The 19,212-nt window shown below is 43.2% G+C and overlaps 1 protein-coding gene across 1 annotated transcript in view; it reads left to right on the top strand.

Annotated features, from left to right (window-relative positions):
- grik4 (glutamate receptor, ionotropic, kainate 4) overlaps positions 1 to 10,935 on the top strand; it is a 219,238-nt gene extending 208,303 nt beyond the window's left edge. Inside the window, 3 exon segments of the mRNA XM_070438230.1 lie at positions 1,437 to 1,565; positions 4,100 to 4,218; positions 5,954 to 10,935. Coding sequence (XP_070294331.1) covers positions 1,437 to 1,565; positions 4,100 to 4,218; positions 5,954 to 6,355 — 650 coding nt within the window. The 3' untranslated portion in view covers positions 6,356 to 10,935.
- Positions 10,936 to 19,212: the final 8,277 nt, after the last annotated feature.

Raw genomic sequence — 19,212 nt, 5'->3', positions numbered from 1 at the left:
AGAGCCAGTGACTTGGTGTATAGCGAGAATAGGAGAGGGCCTAGAACAGAGCCCTGGGGACACCAGTGGTGAGAGCACGTGGTGCGGAGACAGATTCTCGCCACGCCACCTGGTAGGAGCGACCTGTCAGGTAGGACGCAATCCAAGCGTGGCCGCGCCGGAGATGCCCAACTCGGAGAGGGTGAGAGGAGGATCTGATGGTTCACAGTATCAAAGGCAGCCGATAGGTCTAGAAGGATGAGAGCAGAGGAGAGAGAGTTAGCTTTAGCAGTGCGGAGCGCCTCCGTGACACAGAGAAGAGCAGTCTCAGTTGAATGACTAGTCTTGAAACCTGACTGATTTGGATCAAGAAGGTCATTCTGAGAAGATGCAGGAGAGCTGGCCAGGACGGCACGTTCAAGAGTTTTGGAGAGAAAAGAAAGAAGGGATACTGGTCTGTAGTTGTTGGCATCGGAGGGATCGAGTGTAGGTTTTTTCAGAAGGGGTGCAACCTCGCTCTCTTGAAGAACGGAAGGGACGTAGCCAGCGGTCAAGGATGAGTTGATGAGCGAGGTGAGGTAAGGGAGAAGGTCTCCGGAAATGGTCTGGAGAAGAGAGGAGGGGATAGGGTCAAGCGGCGCAGGTGTTTGGGCGGCCGGCCGTCACAAGACGCGATATTTCATCTGGAGAGAGAGGGAGAAAAGAGGTCAAAGCACAGGGTAGGGCAGTGTGAGCAGAACCAGCGGTGTCGTGTTTGACTTAGCAAACGAGGATCGGATGTCGTCGACCTTCTTTTCAAAATGGTTGACGAAGTCATCGCAGAGAGGGAGGGGGGGGGAGAGGAGCAGGGGCATAGGAGTGAAGGATTCAGGAGGGAGGAGAAGGTGGCAAAGAGCTTCCTAGGGTTAGAGGCAGATGCTTGGAATTTAGAGTGGTAGAAAGTGGCTTTAGCAGCAGAGACAGAAGAGGAGAATGTAGAGAGGAGGGAGTGAAAGGATGCCAGGTCCGCAGGGAGGCGAGTTTTCCTCCATTTCCGCTCGGCTGCCCGGAGCCCTGTTCTGTGGTGGTATGGACAAGTGGTATGGACTGAAGTTTGCTTGAATAATCTAGATTTCATTGTTCAAAGTCAAACCAACAAACGCATTGGTTCTTTGTCTTTGAAAAGTGTTACCCAAACCGGTCCTCGGAAACCCCTAGCCTGAACCCTTACCAGTATTTATTCAATTTGAGAAACACTGCCTTAGAATACAGTGTGGGATATGCAAATCATAGGTCATAGGAAGGTTACGTTTACGCACACACATATAGACTAGCACTTCCTGTAAACTGCACTCATCATAATGCATAGAAACACATGCTACAGGAAACCTCCCAGGAATGCAACTATATGTTCACTCACTGACGAGATGGTCTTTGCAGGCCTGTGACCCTCTGTACATTCGGCTGTTCCTCCTCAGGGTCAGTGTACCGGGATGAGTTTGACCTTGCCATCCTCAAGCTGCAAGAAGACAACCGTCTAGAGATCTTGAAGAGGAAATGGTGGGATGGTGGCAAGTGTCCAAAGGAGGAGGATCACCGTGCCAAAGGTGCCATTACCCCTCCATCTTTCATTCTCTCTCTACCCATCCATCCTTCCCCCTTGTCCTCCCCCTTTCATCTTACTCACCCTATTTTGACTGGTTAAGTGTCAGGGTCACTGTGATGCTGACTGTGGTGTGTGTGTGTGTGTGCGTATGTGTGCGTGCGTTTAAATACTGCTTAAATCACAGCCTCGGGTGTAGGTGCAAGGTGGTGGCGCTGATATTTGGCAGTCACGTACACAGGATTGCAGCGCGTGGCCTCCAGATTGTGGGTCTGACAAAAACTAGGGCAAAGCAATTGGCTAGGTACTGCTTTGTTTCAGCTGTGGGCAGCCTCGCTGTATGGAGAAGGAGGTGCTTTCTGTACCCTTGAGTGCCATGCATACAGGGACCTTTGAAATGTTTGGATCCTTTTTTTGTCAATTTGATTGGTGGATTCAAATAAAGTATGTGTGTGTGTGTGTGTGGGCGTGGGCGTGGGCATGTGTGTGTATATACAGTGCATTCAGAAAGTATTCAGACCCCTTGACTTTTTCCACATTTTGTTACGTTACAGCCTTATTCTTAAATATATTAAATWGTTTTTTCCCGCTCAATCTACACACAATACCCCATAATGACAAAGCAAAAAAAATAAAAATGAATTATCACATTTACATATAATACCAGTCAAACGTTTGGACACACCTACTCATTCAATGGTTTTTCTTTATTTTTACTTTTTTCTACATTGTAGAATAATACTGAAGACATCAAAACTATGAAATAACACGTATGGAAACATGTAGTAACCAAAAAAGTGTTAAACAATTCAAAATATTTTTTAGATTTTAGATTCCTCAAAGTAGCCACCCTTTGCCTTGATGACAGCTTTGTACACTCTTGGCATTCTCTCAACCAGCTTCACCTGGAGTGCTTTTCCAACAGTCTTGAAGGAGTTCCCACATATGCTGAGCACTTGGGTGCTTTTCCTTCACTCTGCAGTACAACTCATCCCAAACCATCTCAATTGGGTCGAGGTCGGGTGATTGTAGAGGCCAGGTCATCTGCTGCAGCACTCCATCACTGTCCTTCTTGGTCAAATAGCCCTTACACAGCCTGGAGGTATTTTGGGTCATTGTCCTGTTGAAAAACAAATGATAGTCTCTCAAAGCGCAAACCAGATGGGATGGTGTATCGCTGCAGAATGCTGTGGTAGCCATGCTAGTTAAGTGAATTCTAAATAAATCACCATCACACCTTCTCCATGCTTCACGGTGGGAACCACACATGTGGAGATCATTAGTTCACCTACTCTGCGTCTCATAAAGACATGGTGGTTGGAACCAAAAATAAAACATTTGGACTAATCAGACCAAAGGACAGATTTCCACCGGTCTAATGTCCATTGCTCATGTTTATTGGCCCAAGCAAGTCTCTTCTTATTGTTGGTGTACTTTAACAGTGGTTTCTTTGCAGCAATTTGATCATGAAGGCCTGATTCATGCAGTCTCCTCTGAACAGTTGATGTTGAGATGTTTCTGTTACTTTAATTCTGTGAAGCATTTATTTAGGCTGCAATTTCTGAGGTTGGTAACTCCAATGAACTTATCCAGCAGAGGTAACTCTGGGTCTTCCTTTCCTGTGGCGGTCCTCATGAGAGCCAGTTTCAACATAGTGCTGGATGGTTTTTGCGACTGCACTTGAAGAAACGTTCAAAGTTCTTGAAATGACTGACCTTCATGTCTTAAGGTAATGATGGACTGTCATTTCTCTTTGCTTATTTGAGCTGTTCTTGCCATAATATGGACTTGGTCTTTTACCAAATAGGGCTGTCTTCTGTATACCACCCCTAGTAACAACACAACTGATTGKCTCAAACGCATTAAGAAGAAAGAAATACCACAAATTAACTTTTCTCAAGGCACACCTGTTAATTGAAATGCATTCCAGGTGTCTACCTGATGAAGCAGGTTGAGAGAATGCCAAGAGTGTGCAAAGCTGTCATCAAGGCAAAGGGTGGCTACTTTGAAGAATTTGATTTGTTTAACACTTTTGCGTTTCTACATGATTCCATGTGTTATTTCATAGTTTTGATGTCTTCACTATTATTCTACAATGTAGAAAATAGTAAAAATAAAGAAAAACCCTTGAGTAGGTGTGTCCAAACCTTTGACATGTTTTGGTACCCCTTCCCAGATCTGTGCCTCAACACAATCCTGTCTCGGAGCTCTATGGACAATTTCTTCTACCTCATGGCTTGGTTTTTCCTCTGACATGCACTGTCAACTGTGGGACCTTATATAGACAGGTGTGATGCCTTTCCAAATAATGTCCAATCAATTGAATTCACCACAGGTGGACTACAATCAAGTTGTTGAAACATCTCAAGGATGATCAATAGAAACAGGATGCACCTGAGCTCAGTTTCGATTCTCATAGCAAAGGGTCTGAATACTTATGTAAGCAAGGTATTTCAGTTTTTTTGTTTTTTTTTACTCTTTCCCTCTCTCTTTCTTTCTTTCTCTCTGTCTCTCTCGCCTTCTCTCCCTGCCTCCCAGGACTAGGCATGGAAAACATAGGCGGTATCTTCGTGGTGCTGGTGTGCGGTCTCCTGGTGGCTATCTTTATGGCGGTGCTGGAGTTTATGTGGTTTCTGCGGCAGACGCCCGGAACAGAGGTGAGAGAGGGCTATTTTACCTGCATCTGCTTTGTCTCCCTCTCCCCGCCCTGATGCGCTCTTCTCCCAGACCCAGTTCAACTCCAGAAGCAGCAAGCCTCACGAGCCCCACTATGCTGCCTCGCACAGGGTGAAGCACATAGCTTCCTATCCCTGCCAGCCCCTTGCCAAGTGGGCACCATTACTTTTTATTTGCCTCCAAGACCTTTGCCAAAGATAACACCTCACATACACTATCTATCTACATGCCTTTATGTAGTAGACCTCAGCTGTCTCCACTGGTAGTGAATGTGACTGTAAATGCTGTGCTTTTATTCTTGAACAACCTAAAAAATCAGCCCGCTTTGAATTAACTTTTGAATGAGACGTAGTTTCATGGTTTGGAAATGATTTCATTTCAGTTTCTGCTGTATTTTTCTGTGATGTTTTTCTTTGCGAAATATGACTGTTTTCAATTGGATTTGTTCCCGATACAACACTGTGATATAACAATATATATCTGAATAAACCAGCCTGTGTACAGAAAAGCCCATGCCACCTGACTTATTTTTGGGGGGACTAGGAAACGATCAAATTAGTGTGTGCGTATTTGGAATGGCTTGTTTGATTTTTGTCAGTTATAATGGCATGGCTCATAGCCCACGCAGTGCCTCTGTAAGCTTGTTCCCTTCTATGACATTGCACAAAGGGAGATGCCATGGCCAACACAGTTAGAAAGATGTACTGTGTGACTACAGCTAACTGTGATGTGTGATTATCATGCCTGTTCTCCTCACCCTGACTTAGTCTAGTCCACACTGATACTGTGTGATATCATTGGGAGAGGAAGACAGAGAGGAGACAAACCAGCACACACAGATACAGTAACACCCATTTAACGCAATAAAGGAAATGCAGGGATTTGTCTTATGTTATGGGGATGAGAATGGCAAAATGTATAATGTAACCAGTTTTTCACAATAATTTCATATCATATATAAGAATGTTAAAGGAAAACACTACATGACCAAAAGTATGTGAACACCTGCTTGTCGAACATCTCTTTCCAAAATCATGGGTATTAATATGGAGTTGGTCCCCCCCCTTTGCTGCTATAAACAGCCTCCAATCTTCTGGGAAGGCTTTCCACTAGATGTTGGAACATTGCTGCAGGGACTTTCTTCCATTCAGCCACAAGAGCATTAGTGAGGTTGGCCACTGATGTTGGGTGATTAGGCCCGCAGTCGGTGTTCCAATTCATCCCAAAGGTGTTCGATGGGGTTGAGGTCAGGGCTCTGTGCAGGCCAGTCAAGTTCTACCACACCGATCTCGACAAACCATTTCTGTATGGACCTCGCTTTGTGCACGGGGGCATTGTCATGCTGAAACAGGAAAGGGCCTTCCCCAAACTGTTCCCACAAAGTTGGCAGCACAGAATAGTTTTGAATTTCATTGTATGTGATATTTTCTCAACAAACTTAATATTAAGTTCCTTTTGTTAGATATTGTCAGACTTAAATGTCCAGTACATCCCATTCTATCCTATTTGTGTAGCTGTTGTCTGTCCTGCATGGTGTCTGTCAGTCGGAGGACCACTTTGGAAACAAGCGTTTTAATTAATGCTTTCAAGTGATATCCTTTTGTTGTATTATGTCTATTACCCCAAATACTTTTAAAGTCAGTCTGCCCGTCAGTCTCTGATCTTGCAGTGTGTCAGTGAGATCTCCCAGCCTCTCTCTCCCTGTGTGTGTTGCAGCTGTCGGTGTGTGAGGAGATGCTACGGGAGCTCCAGGGGATCGTCCTGTGCCGGGACAGCCTACAGCTGAGGCGTCGGCGGGGGACGACCATGCTCCGTCCTCGCCCCCTACCCCTGGAGGAGCGCCGAGCGCGGGCTGCTGCTGTCAGCCTGAGCAATGGCAAACTGTGTGGCGCTGCCGCCGGCCTGCCCCTCTCTGAGCCCTTCTCCCACAGACTGGCGCAGGAGGCAGCTCTGGTGGCTCGGGGCTGCAGCCACATCCGCATCTGCCCCGAGTGCCGGCGCTTCCAGGGGCTGCGTGGCGTGCGTCCCGGGGGCGGCCCCAGCCACGGAGCCTCGCCCACCCACAGCGAGGAGAGCATAGAGTGGGAGAAAACGACCAACAGTAGCGAACCCGAATAACAAGGAAGCACCCCCTTGACCTAGACAACCCCTTTACCTACCTAGACCACCACACACCCACTGTACTACTGTAGCCAGTAGGCACCCCTCCACAGGGGCAACAGGGAGCATCATGGGAAGGTCATGTGGTACTGTGACAGGAGCTGCTTTGGTCCTGGTGCGTTTGATTTTGGAGGACAGCGGCTGGGGCTTTGGATATGGATGTGGAGCACGTCCCCCATGGAAGGGATCTTTGAGCTCTGGAATGATGCTCTGGGCTTAGAGATGGAACTGCCGATGGACATGTCCATAGAGACTACCAGAGGAAGTCCGTGAGAGGGGACACGAACTCTCTGTATGGGCTGTCTGTCTCGAAGGCCCTATGCCCTGTCTAGGATGTGAAGGACACAGGTTATGGGGCATTTGTACTATGCAGTATTTTCTGTCACTCATTGTGCTAATTGTTGATCTGTTTTTAAATTATTTCTCCTTTTGCTGTGTTCTTGATATTGATCATATTGTTACCATTCTATTGTTCTCTGAGACGATTCGATGTTTTCTTTTCCCGAGTGTGTACATTATTGCCTTTTCAGAGCTACAAACAGAGAACACATAGAAAAAGACTTCCAATGCAGCATCATTCTTTGAATACATTTTTTTTGTGTGAAAGTGCCAAAAAAAAAGCTGATCTTGAACGACGGGCATCGCGGCCTTGAGACAACGACGACAAAGAGAACCGAAGACAAAAACAAACACAATGACTTGTTTTATAATAGTGACTATATTCTATACAAAAATATGTTTGAGATGTATTTCTGAAAGACAGCAACGCATGTCCGCAGGTGTGATGCTGATGATTGGAGGGGAGAATGAGTTTCCCGTTCAAACAATTTACCCAGAGACACAAAGAACCCCAATGTAATCAGAAATAGTCATCATTCATTCCCTTTGCTCATGTGTGGGACCTGTCTCTTGATATTGCCCCCAGATCCCGGGTCATAAACAACACTAGATACCACAACATATCACCATTTTGAGTTTCTTCCCATTGCCCACTGTGGTATACCGTCTCATATGAATCCCATATACTGTAAGTGATTGGTATTGGTTCACTATTCCCAATTTGTGCTCTCTATTCCATCTGTTCCACACTCTCTCGTCTTCGTGCTGCACTATTGCCTTGACATGACCCAGACCCACTCTCTGCGGCGTGCACTATACACTCATGCACGCTCGCAGATATGCACACACTCACACATGCAGGCACAAAGGCATGCGCGCACACACACAGACAGTACATACACAGTACACACAGGCAATGCAGATAGTCACACTGCAGAGGTAGTCATACTCAGATGGTGGCATTGGGGAAGAATTCAACACATTCCAGAACAAATTAAAACTGAACGCTCCCAGTAAATGTTTTTACAGGAGTTTTACTATGATTTTTAAAGACTCCACCCAAAATTAAACATTGTCTTACGCTTTCATATGTATGAGGGGTTTGAAGTCATTTATGTGACATTTTTTCCTGGATCACCATCTGTTTTGTAAATTCTGCAATATGCATTTCAAAAAATTATATGGAGCCAATTATTCCCATTAATTTAGGGTAGAGGCCTACAGATTTCCCATTGCTTACAAAAATTCACTTTTTGGGTGAGCTGTCCCTCTAACCATCAACAGAGACCCTCAGTGCAAGATCTGGGTCGTATTAATTAGGCACCAAACTGAACAAAAAGGGGTGAAACGGGCAGGGCCTACTTGAACTTGTCCAATAAGAAACTTAGCAAAAATAAAATGGAAGTGTTTTCCATCACATGCCCTAATGAATACAACCCTAGTAATGAAATCAAGGCCAGGTTTGATTTGTGGAGCAAAGCTGTACTTTCTCCATGTGTTCATTCAAGTTGATTTATTCAATGTACCATATCGCAAATTCATCGATGTAGCATATAATGTTACTCATTTCCTGGATGTTTTATAAGTTGCTGGTGGTGTCCTTGAGATTTGTTGTTTTGACTGTGCTTTTCTACTAAACTGACTAAAATGAGAGGGACGACAGTGAACAACTGTGGCCTGTCTGTCWACATTAGGCTTTGATGGATCCGTCTCCTTGACAATGCCCAAGGGGTGTGCCACTCGTATATCAAGAGTGCCTGAAACCAGGCCATCTTGACAAAGTATTCAATTGGAGGCATCCAGGTATGTCAGGTTCATTTGTATTTGTCACATCCAATCTAAAAATCTGGATGGACTCTTTCAGCATTTGAATTCAATCCACTATTTAGTTGATTTCATTCATCTCTAAAATTGCTTTTCAAGGCATCTATACAACGCGCCAGTCAAACATTCCCATTCCCCATAGTATATGCGTTCTCCTGCCTTAGTGTAGGCGGCTGAAAGACCTAGGTCATACATTTTTACAATGATGATAATGAAACGGCTAAGCAGATCGCTTAGGTTGGGTCAATGAGGGTCTGAGACTGGAGAAAGAACTGTTGTCTATTTTCATGCCTTCATCTATATCCCTTGAGCCAGCAGGCCACAAATGCAAAAGATCTCTTTAGAACAGTGGTATTCAAACTTTTTCAGCGGGGAATCAATTTTTTTCCGCCAGAATGTCTGGGGACCTCATTTTTTCCCTCAATAATTTCTCGCGACCCAACCTCAAATCTAATGACACAACCTTAAAATCTGTACATTTAGATTTTTACATCAACAAATAACCTTCAATTCATTGCACTTTCATCTCTTATAAAAAAAATAAAAAATGAAAAGAAACCAATAAACACATTTACTGAATAAAATTATATTTTCGAATTATCTTTCTCAAAAACGTTTCTATATTGTTCCATACAATAATCTGTACTCTAAATTGTTTGTTCCTAAAAAAAATATATATATGCTGATTGAGTGTACAACACATTAGGAACACCTGCTCTTTCCATGACAGACTGTCCAGGTGAATCCAGGTGAAAGCTATGATCCCTTATTGATGTCACTTGTTAAATCCACTTCAATCAGTGTAGATGAAGGGGAGGAGAGAGGTTAAAGAAGGATTTTTAAGCCTTGAGACAATTGAGACATGATTTGTGTATGTGTGACCTTCAGAGGGTGAATGGGCAAGACAAAAGATTTAAGTGCCTTTGAATGGGGTATGGTAGTAGGTGCCAGGCGCACCGGTTAGTGTTTTAAGAACTGCAACGCTGCTGGGTTTTTCATGCTCAACAGTTTTCCGTGTGTAGCTAGAATGGTCCACCACTAAAAGAACATCCAGTAAATTTGACACAACTGTGGGAAGCATTGGAGTTAACATAGGCCAGCATCCCTGTGGAACGCTTTCGACACATTGTAGAGTCCATGCCCCAACAAATTGAGGGCAAAAGGTAGTGCAACTCAATATTAGGAAGGTGTTGCTAATGTTTTGTAAACATTATTATTTTTTATTTTTTTACATTTTGCCTACCCCACTGCAGCGACCCCAACTTTGAATACCACTTTTTTTAAAGGTTCTCTTGCTTCAATGCTAGAAAATCACTAGTGAATTAATTTAGTAGCCAATGTCACCACATTCAACAACTATGAAGTATGCCCCTTTAAAAGTCCCTCAATTATACCAAATATGGTGTTGTAATTTAACAATTCCTTTACTTGTGGTATGCATGGCCATTCTATTCCTTAGTTTCATTTTACAAATGAAATCATCATCTGGGATCGTCATCTGTTTTCAAAGGATTCGATTTCTTCTCAAATGTCTGTTCATTTTACCACTAGAGACCAGTCCGACATGTTTCCATACAATGTGAATACCCGTAAAATAAATGATGTTTTATGCTTTACAAGAGGTTTTACCCTGTGAGTGAAGTTGTCCTGGTTTTGCTGTGTAACTATTCTCTGAGAAATGTTTTCTGTACAGTGTGTTTGTTTTCGAGCTCCTATGGATACAGAGAGATGAGGTAAAGAATAAGCTGTACAGAGCTCATTGTTATATCATACAGAGGCTATAGTGTCAATGCACATAATCCTCTTATGGAACATTGTCATGAGTGTGTAAATACAGAATGCTCAACCAGGGTTTCCCTGTGGAGGTTCCAGGGGCTCTCTGTTTCTACAAGCCCTCGGCCTAACCATCAAATTGAACTTGTGGGAATACATCCACATACATTCACACATTCAATTAGCAGGTTTTCTATAATATCTAGTTGCTAGGTCACAGAGATTGCGTCCTAATGGTACCCTTTTGCGATTACCTGCTCTGGTCAAAAGTGGTGTGCGCTATATAGGGAATGGGGGTGCCATTTGGGACGCACCCTGAGACAACGTGGGGTCAGCTGGATGAACTCCCGAGTTTAGCGAATGGATAGTGGGATTCTGTGCACTCAACTTTTATGCACGAAAACATTCACAGACATTAAATCAAGCCTAGTTGAAATAAGATTGCCAATTACCTTGAAGGCTAAAGGGAGTTGAATTGGAATGAAGAGGAATCGTTCTGTAGAAGAAGTAGCACTCAGACTTTCACTGGGAGACCTTGGGTAGGATGGCAGGATTTAACTGCTATTTTATATGCTTTATTTTCTTATGTTGTCATTTTTATTCCACTATAAATACATTTCTTAAAACATAAACCGCCCTTCTGAGGGTTTCCTGTTTGTTATGTTGTCTTTATTGAACATTGTAAGGCCATGCAACATTTTAACACGAATGGTGGATACAGTGGCGGTCATAGCCGTTCAAGATGAGGGAGGACGTTTTGTTTTTGCATRAGCATTGTCTTATTTCTATTACAGCATGTTGGATGACTTTTTTCATATTCCATTCACCCAGTTCAATGTAACATTGATAGGTTTAGGCTACTACATGATACTCAAATTTTCCCTTTACCCATCATGAGGTTGCTACAACCTAGACTATGAATGATAGTTTACAACGTATTGTACCAGTCAAAAGTTTGGACACACCTACTCATTCAAGGGTTTTTCTTTATTTTCACTATTTTCTACATTGTAGAATAATAGTGAAGGCATCAAAACTATGAAATAACACATATGGAATCATGTAGTAACCAAAAAAGTGTTAAAAAAACAAAATAGATTTTAGATTCTTCAAAGTAGCCACCTTTTGCCTTGGTGACAGCTTTGCACACTCTTGTTATTCTCTCAACCAGCTTCATGAGGTAGTCACCTGGAATGCATTTAAATTAATGCGGTTGAGCCAATCAGTTGTGTTGTGACAAGGTAGGGGTGGTATACAGAAGATAGCCCTATTTGGTAAAAGACCAAGTCCAAAAACAGCCCAAATAAGCAAAGACAAGCGACAGTCCATCATTACTTTGAGGCATGAAGGTCAGTCAATCCGGAACATTTCAAGAACTTTGGAAGTTTCTAAAAGTGCAGTCGCAAAAACCATCAAGCGCTATGATGAAACTAGCTCTCATGAGGACCACCACAGGAAAGGAAGACCCAGAGTTACCTCTGCTGCAGAGAATACGTTCATTAGATTTACCAGCCTCAGAAATTGCAGCCCAAATAAATGCTTCACGGAGTTCAAGTAACAATCACATCTCAACATCAACTGTTCAGAGGACACTGCCTGAATCAGGCCTTCATGGTCGAATTGCTGCAAAGAAACTACTACTAAAAGACACCAATAAGAAGAAGAGACTTACTTGGGCCAAGAAAAACAGGTAATGGACGTTAGACCGGTGGAAATCTGTCCTTTGGTCTGATGAGTCCAAATTTTAGATTTTTGGTTCCATTCGCTGTGTATTTGTGAGATGCAGAATAGGTGAACGGATCATCTCTTCATGTGTGGTTCCCACCGTGAAGCATGGAGGAGAAGGTGTGATAGTGTGGGGGTGCTTTGCTGGTGAAACTCTCTGTGATTTATTTTGAATTCAAGGCACACTTAACCAGCATGGCTACCACAGCATTCTGCAGCGATACGCCATCCCATCTGGTTTGCGCTTAGTGGGACTATCATTTGTTTTTCAACAGGACAATGACCCAAAACACACCTCCAGGTTGTGTAAGGCCTATTTGACCAAGAAGGAGAGTGATGGAGTGCTGCAGCAGATGACCTGGCCTCCACAATCCCCCAACCTCAACCCAATTGACATGGTTTGGGATGAGTTGGACCACAGAGTGAAGGAAAAGTAAGCAACAAGTGCTCAGCATATGTGGGAACTCCGTCAAGACTGTTGGAAAAGCATTCCAGGTGAAGCTGGTTGAGAGAATGCCAAGAGTGTGCAAAGCTGTCATCAAGGCAAAGGGTGGAAACGTTGAAGAATATCAAAAAATATATATTTTGATTTGTTTAACACTTTTTTGTGTACTACATTATTCCATATGTATTATGTTATAGTTTTGATTTCAAATAAAGAAAAACCCTTGAATGAGTAGGTGAGTCCAAATTTGAGTTGATAGATCTAGGATGTAATCAAACGAAAGTTTCTATTAGACAAATTCATGCATGTTTATCCCCATTTCTTTTCGTTTGCTTCCGTTTAATATTTTTTTTCAACAGAATCGGCAGAATGAATACACCCGTGAACACGCGTAAACACAGTTCACTTTCATAGCAGCCATGTTGTATTCCTTTTCACATCTATGCGCTCTCCTCCTCTCACTTTTTCTCTTCATTTATGGAATTCAATGCACAACACATGAGCAGGCGAAAAAATCTTTCCAAGCCAAACCATATGAAAACCTCTACACACAGCCTACATCGTTGTCACTATATTAGCTAAAGTAATGCCATAGTCAGCATAGCTAATGGAAATCACGCATTAGTAATCCCGCTGCAATCGTGCAGTAACGTTACAGTGTATAGTCAGTAGTTAGCAGTTACACCGGCGGGCCCCAGTGGCAATAAATTAGTCAAACCAAAAGTTTACCTTGACTTGGAAGAGTACCAGTGTTGTGTTGGATATAGCCAGCTACAGTATCTAACATAACATTMTTCTGTTTGACCAGGGTGTTTAAGTCGGCTAAACTAGTTAACTACATTTGCTAGCTAAGTAAGTGAAACCGAAAGTGAGAAAAAAAATGACTCTCTCTCTCTCTCGCTTCTCCTTCATTTTTTAATAAATTAATTTGTTCAAAACTGATAAACTATTGTCTTTCTCTCTCTATGAGTCAACTACTTACCACATTGTATGCACTGTGTAAGTCTTACTGTGTAAGTCTATGGAAGAAGGTGAGAAGCATGAACCTCCTAGGTTTTGTATTGAATTCAATGTGCCCAGAGGAGGACGGAAGCTAGCTGTCCTCCAGCTACACCATGGTTCTACCCTACAGAGTGCTGTTGAGGCTACTCTAGACCTTCATTGCAAAACAGTGTGTTTTAATCAATTATTTGGTGACATGTGAATATATTTAGTATAGTTTTATCTAAAAATGATAACTTTATAAATTTGACAAAACATCAAATTCAATGAGGAAGACAGTCCTCCCCTTCCTCCTCTGAGGAGTCTCCACTGGGTGAATAATTTTCCCAGTTATATAGGCAGGTATCCTAGTGGTTAGAGGGGCTAGCCAGAAGCTGGAGGGTTGCCAATTCGAATCCCGGGTCCGACAGGAAAAATCTGGCGGGAAGTGAGCTTGCAAAAGAAGGGTTGCTGGTATCACATGCTCCGAATACAACAAGTGTAGACCTTACAGTGAAATACGTACTTACAAGCACTTAACCAACAATACAAAATGTAAATAAAAAACAAATATTTAAAGAGCAACAGTAAAATAACAGTAACAAGCCTACATACAGGGGGTACCGGTACAGAGTCAATGTGTAGGGGCAACGGTTAGTTGAGGTATTTGAAATAATATGTTCATGTAGGTAGAGTTAAAGTAACTATGCATATATAATAACCAGAGAGTAGCAGCAGTGTAAAAGAGGGGGGGGGTAGTAGGATTCAATCTTAGTCCTGTATTGACGCTTGCCTGTTTGATGGTTCGTCTGAGGGCATAGCGGGATTTCTTATAAGCGTCCGGGTTAGAGTTCCTCTCCTTGAACGCTGCAGCTCTACCCTTTAGCTCAGTGCAGATGTTGCCTGTAATGCATGGCTTCTGGTTGGGGTATGTACGTACAGTCACTGTGGGGACGATGTCATCGATGCACATTGATGAAGCCAGTGACTGATGTGGTGTACTCCTCAATGCCATCGGAAGAATCCCGGAACATATTCCAGTCTGTGCTAGCAAAACAGTCCTGTAGCTTAGCATCTGCGTCATCTGACCACTTCTTTATTGACCGAGTCAATGGTGCTTCCTGCTTTAGTTTTTGCTTGTAAGCAGGAATCAGGAGGATAGAATTATGGTCTGATTTGCCAAATGGAGGGCTTTGTACGTGTCTCTGTGTGTGTAGTAAAGGTGGTCTAGAGTTTTTTTCCCCTCTGGTTGCACATATAGAAATTAAGTAAATCGGATTTAAGTTTCCCTGCATTAAAGTCCCCGGCCACTAGCAGCGCCGCCTCTGGATGAGCGTTTTCCTGTTTGCTTATGGCCTTATATAGCTCATTGAGTGGAGACTTAGTGCCAGCATCGGTTTGTGGTGGTAAATAGACAGCTACGAAAAATGCAGATGAAAACTCTCTAGTCTGGTCTGCAGCTTATCATGAGATACTCTACCTCAGGCGAGCAAAACCTCGAGACTTCCTTAATATTAGATTTCGTTCACCAGTTGTTGTTTACAAAGCTACATAGACCGCCACCCCTTGTCTTACCGGAGGCAGCTGTTCTATCTTGGTGATGCAGCATAAACCTGTATTTTATCCATGTCGTCGTTCAGCCACGACTCGTGAAACATAAGATTACATCGTTTTTAATGTTCCGTTGGTAGGATATTCGTGATCGTAGCTCGTCTATTTTGTTATGCAATGATTGTACATTGGCTAATAGGACTGATGGTAGAGGCAGATTACCCACTCGCCGTCGGATCCTTACAAGGCACCCCGACCTACGTCCCCGATATCTCCTTCACTTTCTCCTGCGAATGACGGGGATGAGGGCCTTGTCGGGTGTCTGAAGTAAATCCTTTTGCGTCCAACTCGTTAAAGACAAAAACTGTCCAGTACGAGGTGAGTAATCACTGTCCTGATATCCAGAAGCTCTTTTCGGTCATAAGAGACGGTGGCAGAAACATTATGTACAAAATAAGTTACAAATAACACGTAAAAACACACTCAATAGCACAATTGGTTAGGAGCCCGTAAAACGGCAACCATCTCCTCCGACGCCATTCGTATCAAATCCTAGAAGCCATTACCCGCCGTTGTGCCTTTGAGCAAGGCACTTAACCCTCCACAACAACAGCTCCCCGGGCGCCCAGTGTGACAGCCCCCTGCACCTCTTCAAAACCGGTATATGTATTTATGTGTGTCTTTTGGAGTGGTTGGGTTAAAAGCGGAAGTCACATTTTGGTTGGACCTTGTGTTCAATTGACCAATAAAGTGATCGTAAAATCTTGATCTGAATTGCATTGACAAAGTAAAACCTGGGCACCTAGTCACAAAGCGAATAGTAGTGCTGATCTAGGATCAGATACAATCTTATTAATTATGATCTAAAAGGCAAAGTAAAGATTCTACAAGTGCAAATGTTACAACAAAAGGGACACGCGGCTTTTTATTCAAGCTTCTCAAGTACAAGCTTACACTAAATAGTGTGGGGCATTTGAATACAGATCTCTTCCTGAAAGCTAATGAGATGAGGTTTACAAATATGGTTGCAAAGGGAGGGAATATTACTGGACATTTTCGAGTTACCAGTAAACTCCCAGAATTTTGGTATCTTTCAAGAATTTCATGTAATCTATCACAAGACATCTAGTGGCCCTTTTGGGTACTTCAGATTACCACAGGTGTCTGTAATTATCTCTAGCCCTCTCTCTGGCCTTATCACATGTAAAATGTATGAAATAATTAAAGAAGATGATTTTAAAATAAAACAATATCAACTAAATATCAAATATCAAATAAAACAATATCAACTACCCAACTGGAGTTATACTGAGCCTATCTTCAATGAATGCAGAATAAACAAAAATGCTGTTACGATCAGCTTGTCAAAAATGTACAAATACAAACTTGAAGCCACTGATCATGAAAATTTGGCCCATGGGGTGAAACTCCTGGACAGCAGTTGTAAGTCACCTGATTATCCATTCCATAGTGTCCATTTTACTTTGACCTGTCCTCCATGTTGTTTGTTAACACGTTGGCAATTTTTTTATTTGATTGGGCGCCATTTAGGTTAGGCTATTAGATCAAAGAAACCTGCATGATGTAAAAAGTGTCTGTCTCATTACATATTTTTATCTCCAGCCTGTAGGCTACAGAAAAGGCCACGTACTATTTCTACCATACACTACACTGAACAAAAATGCAAACGTAACATGTAACAATTTTTTTTACAGATTTTACTGAGTTACAGTTCATATAAGGAAATCAGTCCATTAAAATAATTTATGGATTTCACATGACTGGCAATACAGATATGCATCTGTTGGTCACAGATACCTTAAAAAAGTAGGGTCATGGATAAGAAAGCCAGTCAGTATCTGGTGTGACCACCATTTGCCTCATGCAGCGCAACACATCTCATTCACATAGAGTTGATCAGGCTTTTGATTGTGGCCTGTGGAATGTTGTCCCACTCCTCTTCAATGGCTGTATGAAGTTGCTGGATGTTGGCGGGAACTGGAACGCGCTGTCTACACGTCGATCCAGAGCAGCCCAAACATGCTCAATGGGTGACATGTCTGGTTAGTATGCAGGTCATGGAAGAACTGGGAAATGTTCAGTTTCCAGGAATTGTGTACCGATCCTTCCGATATGGGGCCGTGCATTATCATGCTAAAACATGAGGTGATGGCGGTAGATGAATGGCCCGACAATGGGCCTCAGGATCTTGTCACGGTCTCTCTGCATTCAATTTGCCATTGATAAAATACCATTGTGTTCGTTGTCCATAGCTTATGCCTGCCCGTACCATAACCCCACCTCCACCATGGGGCAGTCTGTTCACAATGTTGACATCAGAATACTGCTCGCCCATACGACTGCCATCTGCCCGGTACAGTTGAAACCTGGATTAATCCGTGAAGAGCACAATTCTCCAATGTGCCAGCGGCCATCGGAGGTGAGCATTTTCCCACTGAAGTCGGTCACGACGCCAAACTGCAGTCAGGTCAAGACCCTGGTGAAGACAACGAGCACACAGATGGAGGTTCCCTGAGACTTTGTGCAGAAATTCTTTGCTTGTGCAAACCAACAATTTCATCAGCTGTCCGGGTGGCTGGTCTCAGATGATCCCGCAGGGGAAGAAGCCAGTTCTGGAGGTCCCTGGACTGGCAGGTTACATGTGGTATGCGGTTGTGAGGCCGGTTGGACGTACTGCCAAATTCTCTAAAACGACGTTGGAGGTGGCTTATGGTAGAGAAATTAACATTCAATTCTCTGGCAACAGATCTGGGGGACATTCATGCAGTTAACATGCCAATTGCACTCTCCCTCAAAACTTGAGACATCTGTGGCGTTGTGTTGTATGGCAAAACTGCACATTTTAGAGTGTCCTTTTATTGTCCTCGGCACAAGGTGCACCTGTGTAATGATCATGCTGTTTAATCAGCTTATTGATATGCGGCAGCGTAGCCTAGTGGTTAGAGCGTTGGACTAGTAACTGAAAGGTTGCAAGATCAAATCCCCGAGCTGACAAGGTAMAAATCTGTCGTTCTGCCCCCGAACAAGGCAGTTAACCCACTGTTCCTAGGCCGTCATTGAAAATAATAATTTGTTCTTAACTGACTTGCCTAGTTAAATAAAGGTTTAAAAAAAATGTCACGTGGATGGATTATCTTGGCAAACAGGGATGTAAACATATTTGTGCACATTTTAGAGAAATAAGCTTTTGTGGATATGGAACATTTCTGGGATCTTTTATTTCAGCTCATGGAACATGGGACCAACACTTTACATGTTGCACTTATATTTTTGTTCAGTATATTGTCACGTCTGCTCCCGCTCTTCCCCTCCCCCTGGCGCTTGAGGGCGCCAGAATGCCTTGCATCACTCACTCCTGCCATCCATCACGTACACCTGCCTTTCCTYGTCACGCGCATCAGCGTTATTGGACTCACCTGGACTCTCTTATCACCTGTTCATTTCCTCCCCTATATGTGTCAGTTCCCCAGCTCTGTTCCCYGCTTCTGCATTGATTGTTTTTCTGTTTGCTAAGCTGTTTATGTCTCGTTCCATGTCCGTTATTTATTAAATGTTACTCCCCGTACCTGCTTCGTCTCTCCAGCGTCATCCTTGTGATAGATCGTGACATATATATCTGCTACATGATTTGTGTTAGATCATTTTTTGACAGAACGCTGGTGGAGCGTGCCAGGGATGCGTCTCTCCAACAGTACCCTGGAGAGGAACGCTGGAAATGGACAAGCAAAATATTTTGCACCCCTGACTTTGACAAAGTGTGAACTGCTTATCACAGGGTGGCATCAGAGCTAACATAAAAAAACATATGCCACTGGTTATGTCACGTTCCTGACCTGTTTTCCTTTGTCTTGTATTTATTTGAGTTGGTCAGGGCGTGAGTTGGGTGGGTTGGTCTATGGTTGATTTTCTATGTTGGGATTTGGTGTTCGGCCTGGTATGATTCTCAATCAGAGACAGCTGTCAATCGTTGTCCCTGATTGAGAATCATACTTAGGCAGCCTGGGTTTCACTTGTGTTTTGGTGGGTGTTTGTTCCTGTGACTGTGTTTGGGCCACACAGGACTGTTTCGGGTTTGTCACGTTTGTTGGTGTTGTATTTTGAAGTGTTTTGTTGATTTTTCATTAAATAATGAACCCTAACTACTCTGCATCTTGGT

The sequence above is a fragment of the Salvelinus sp. IW2-2015 genome, unplaced genomic scaffold (genome assembly GCF_002910315.2).
Source record: "Salvelinus sp. IW2-2015 unplaced genomic scaffold, ASM291031v2 Un_scaffold611, whole genome shotgun sequence".
NCBI classification, from domain to species: domain Eukaryota; kingdom Metazoa; phylum Chordata; class Actinopteri; order Salmoniformes; family Salmonidae; genus Salvelinus; species Salvelinus sp. IW2-2015.
Note: the sequence above shows the minus strand (reverse complement) of the source record. Positions and strands in the feature narration are given on the sequence as shown.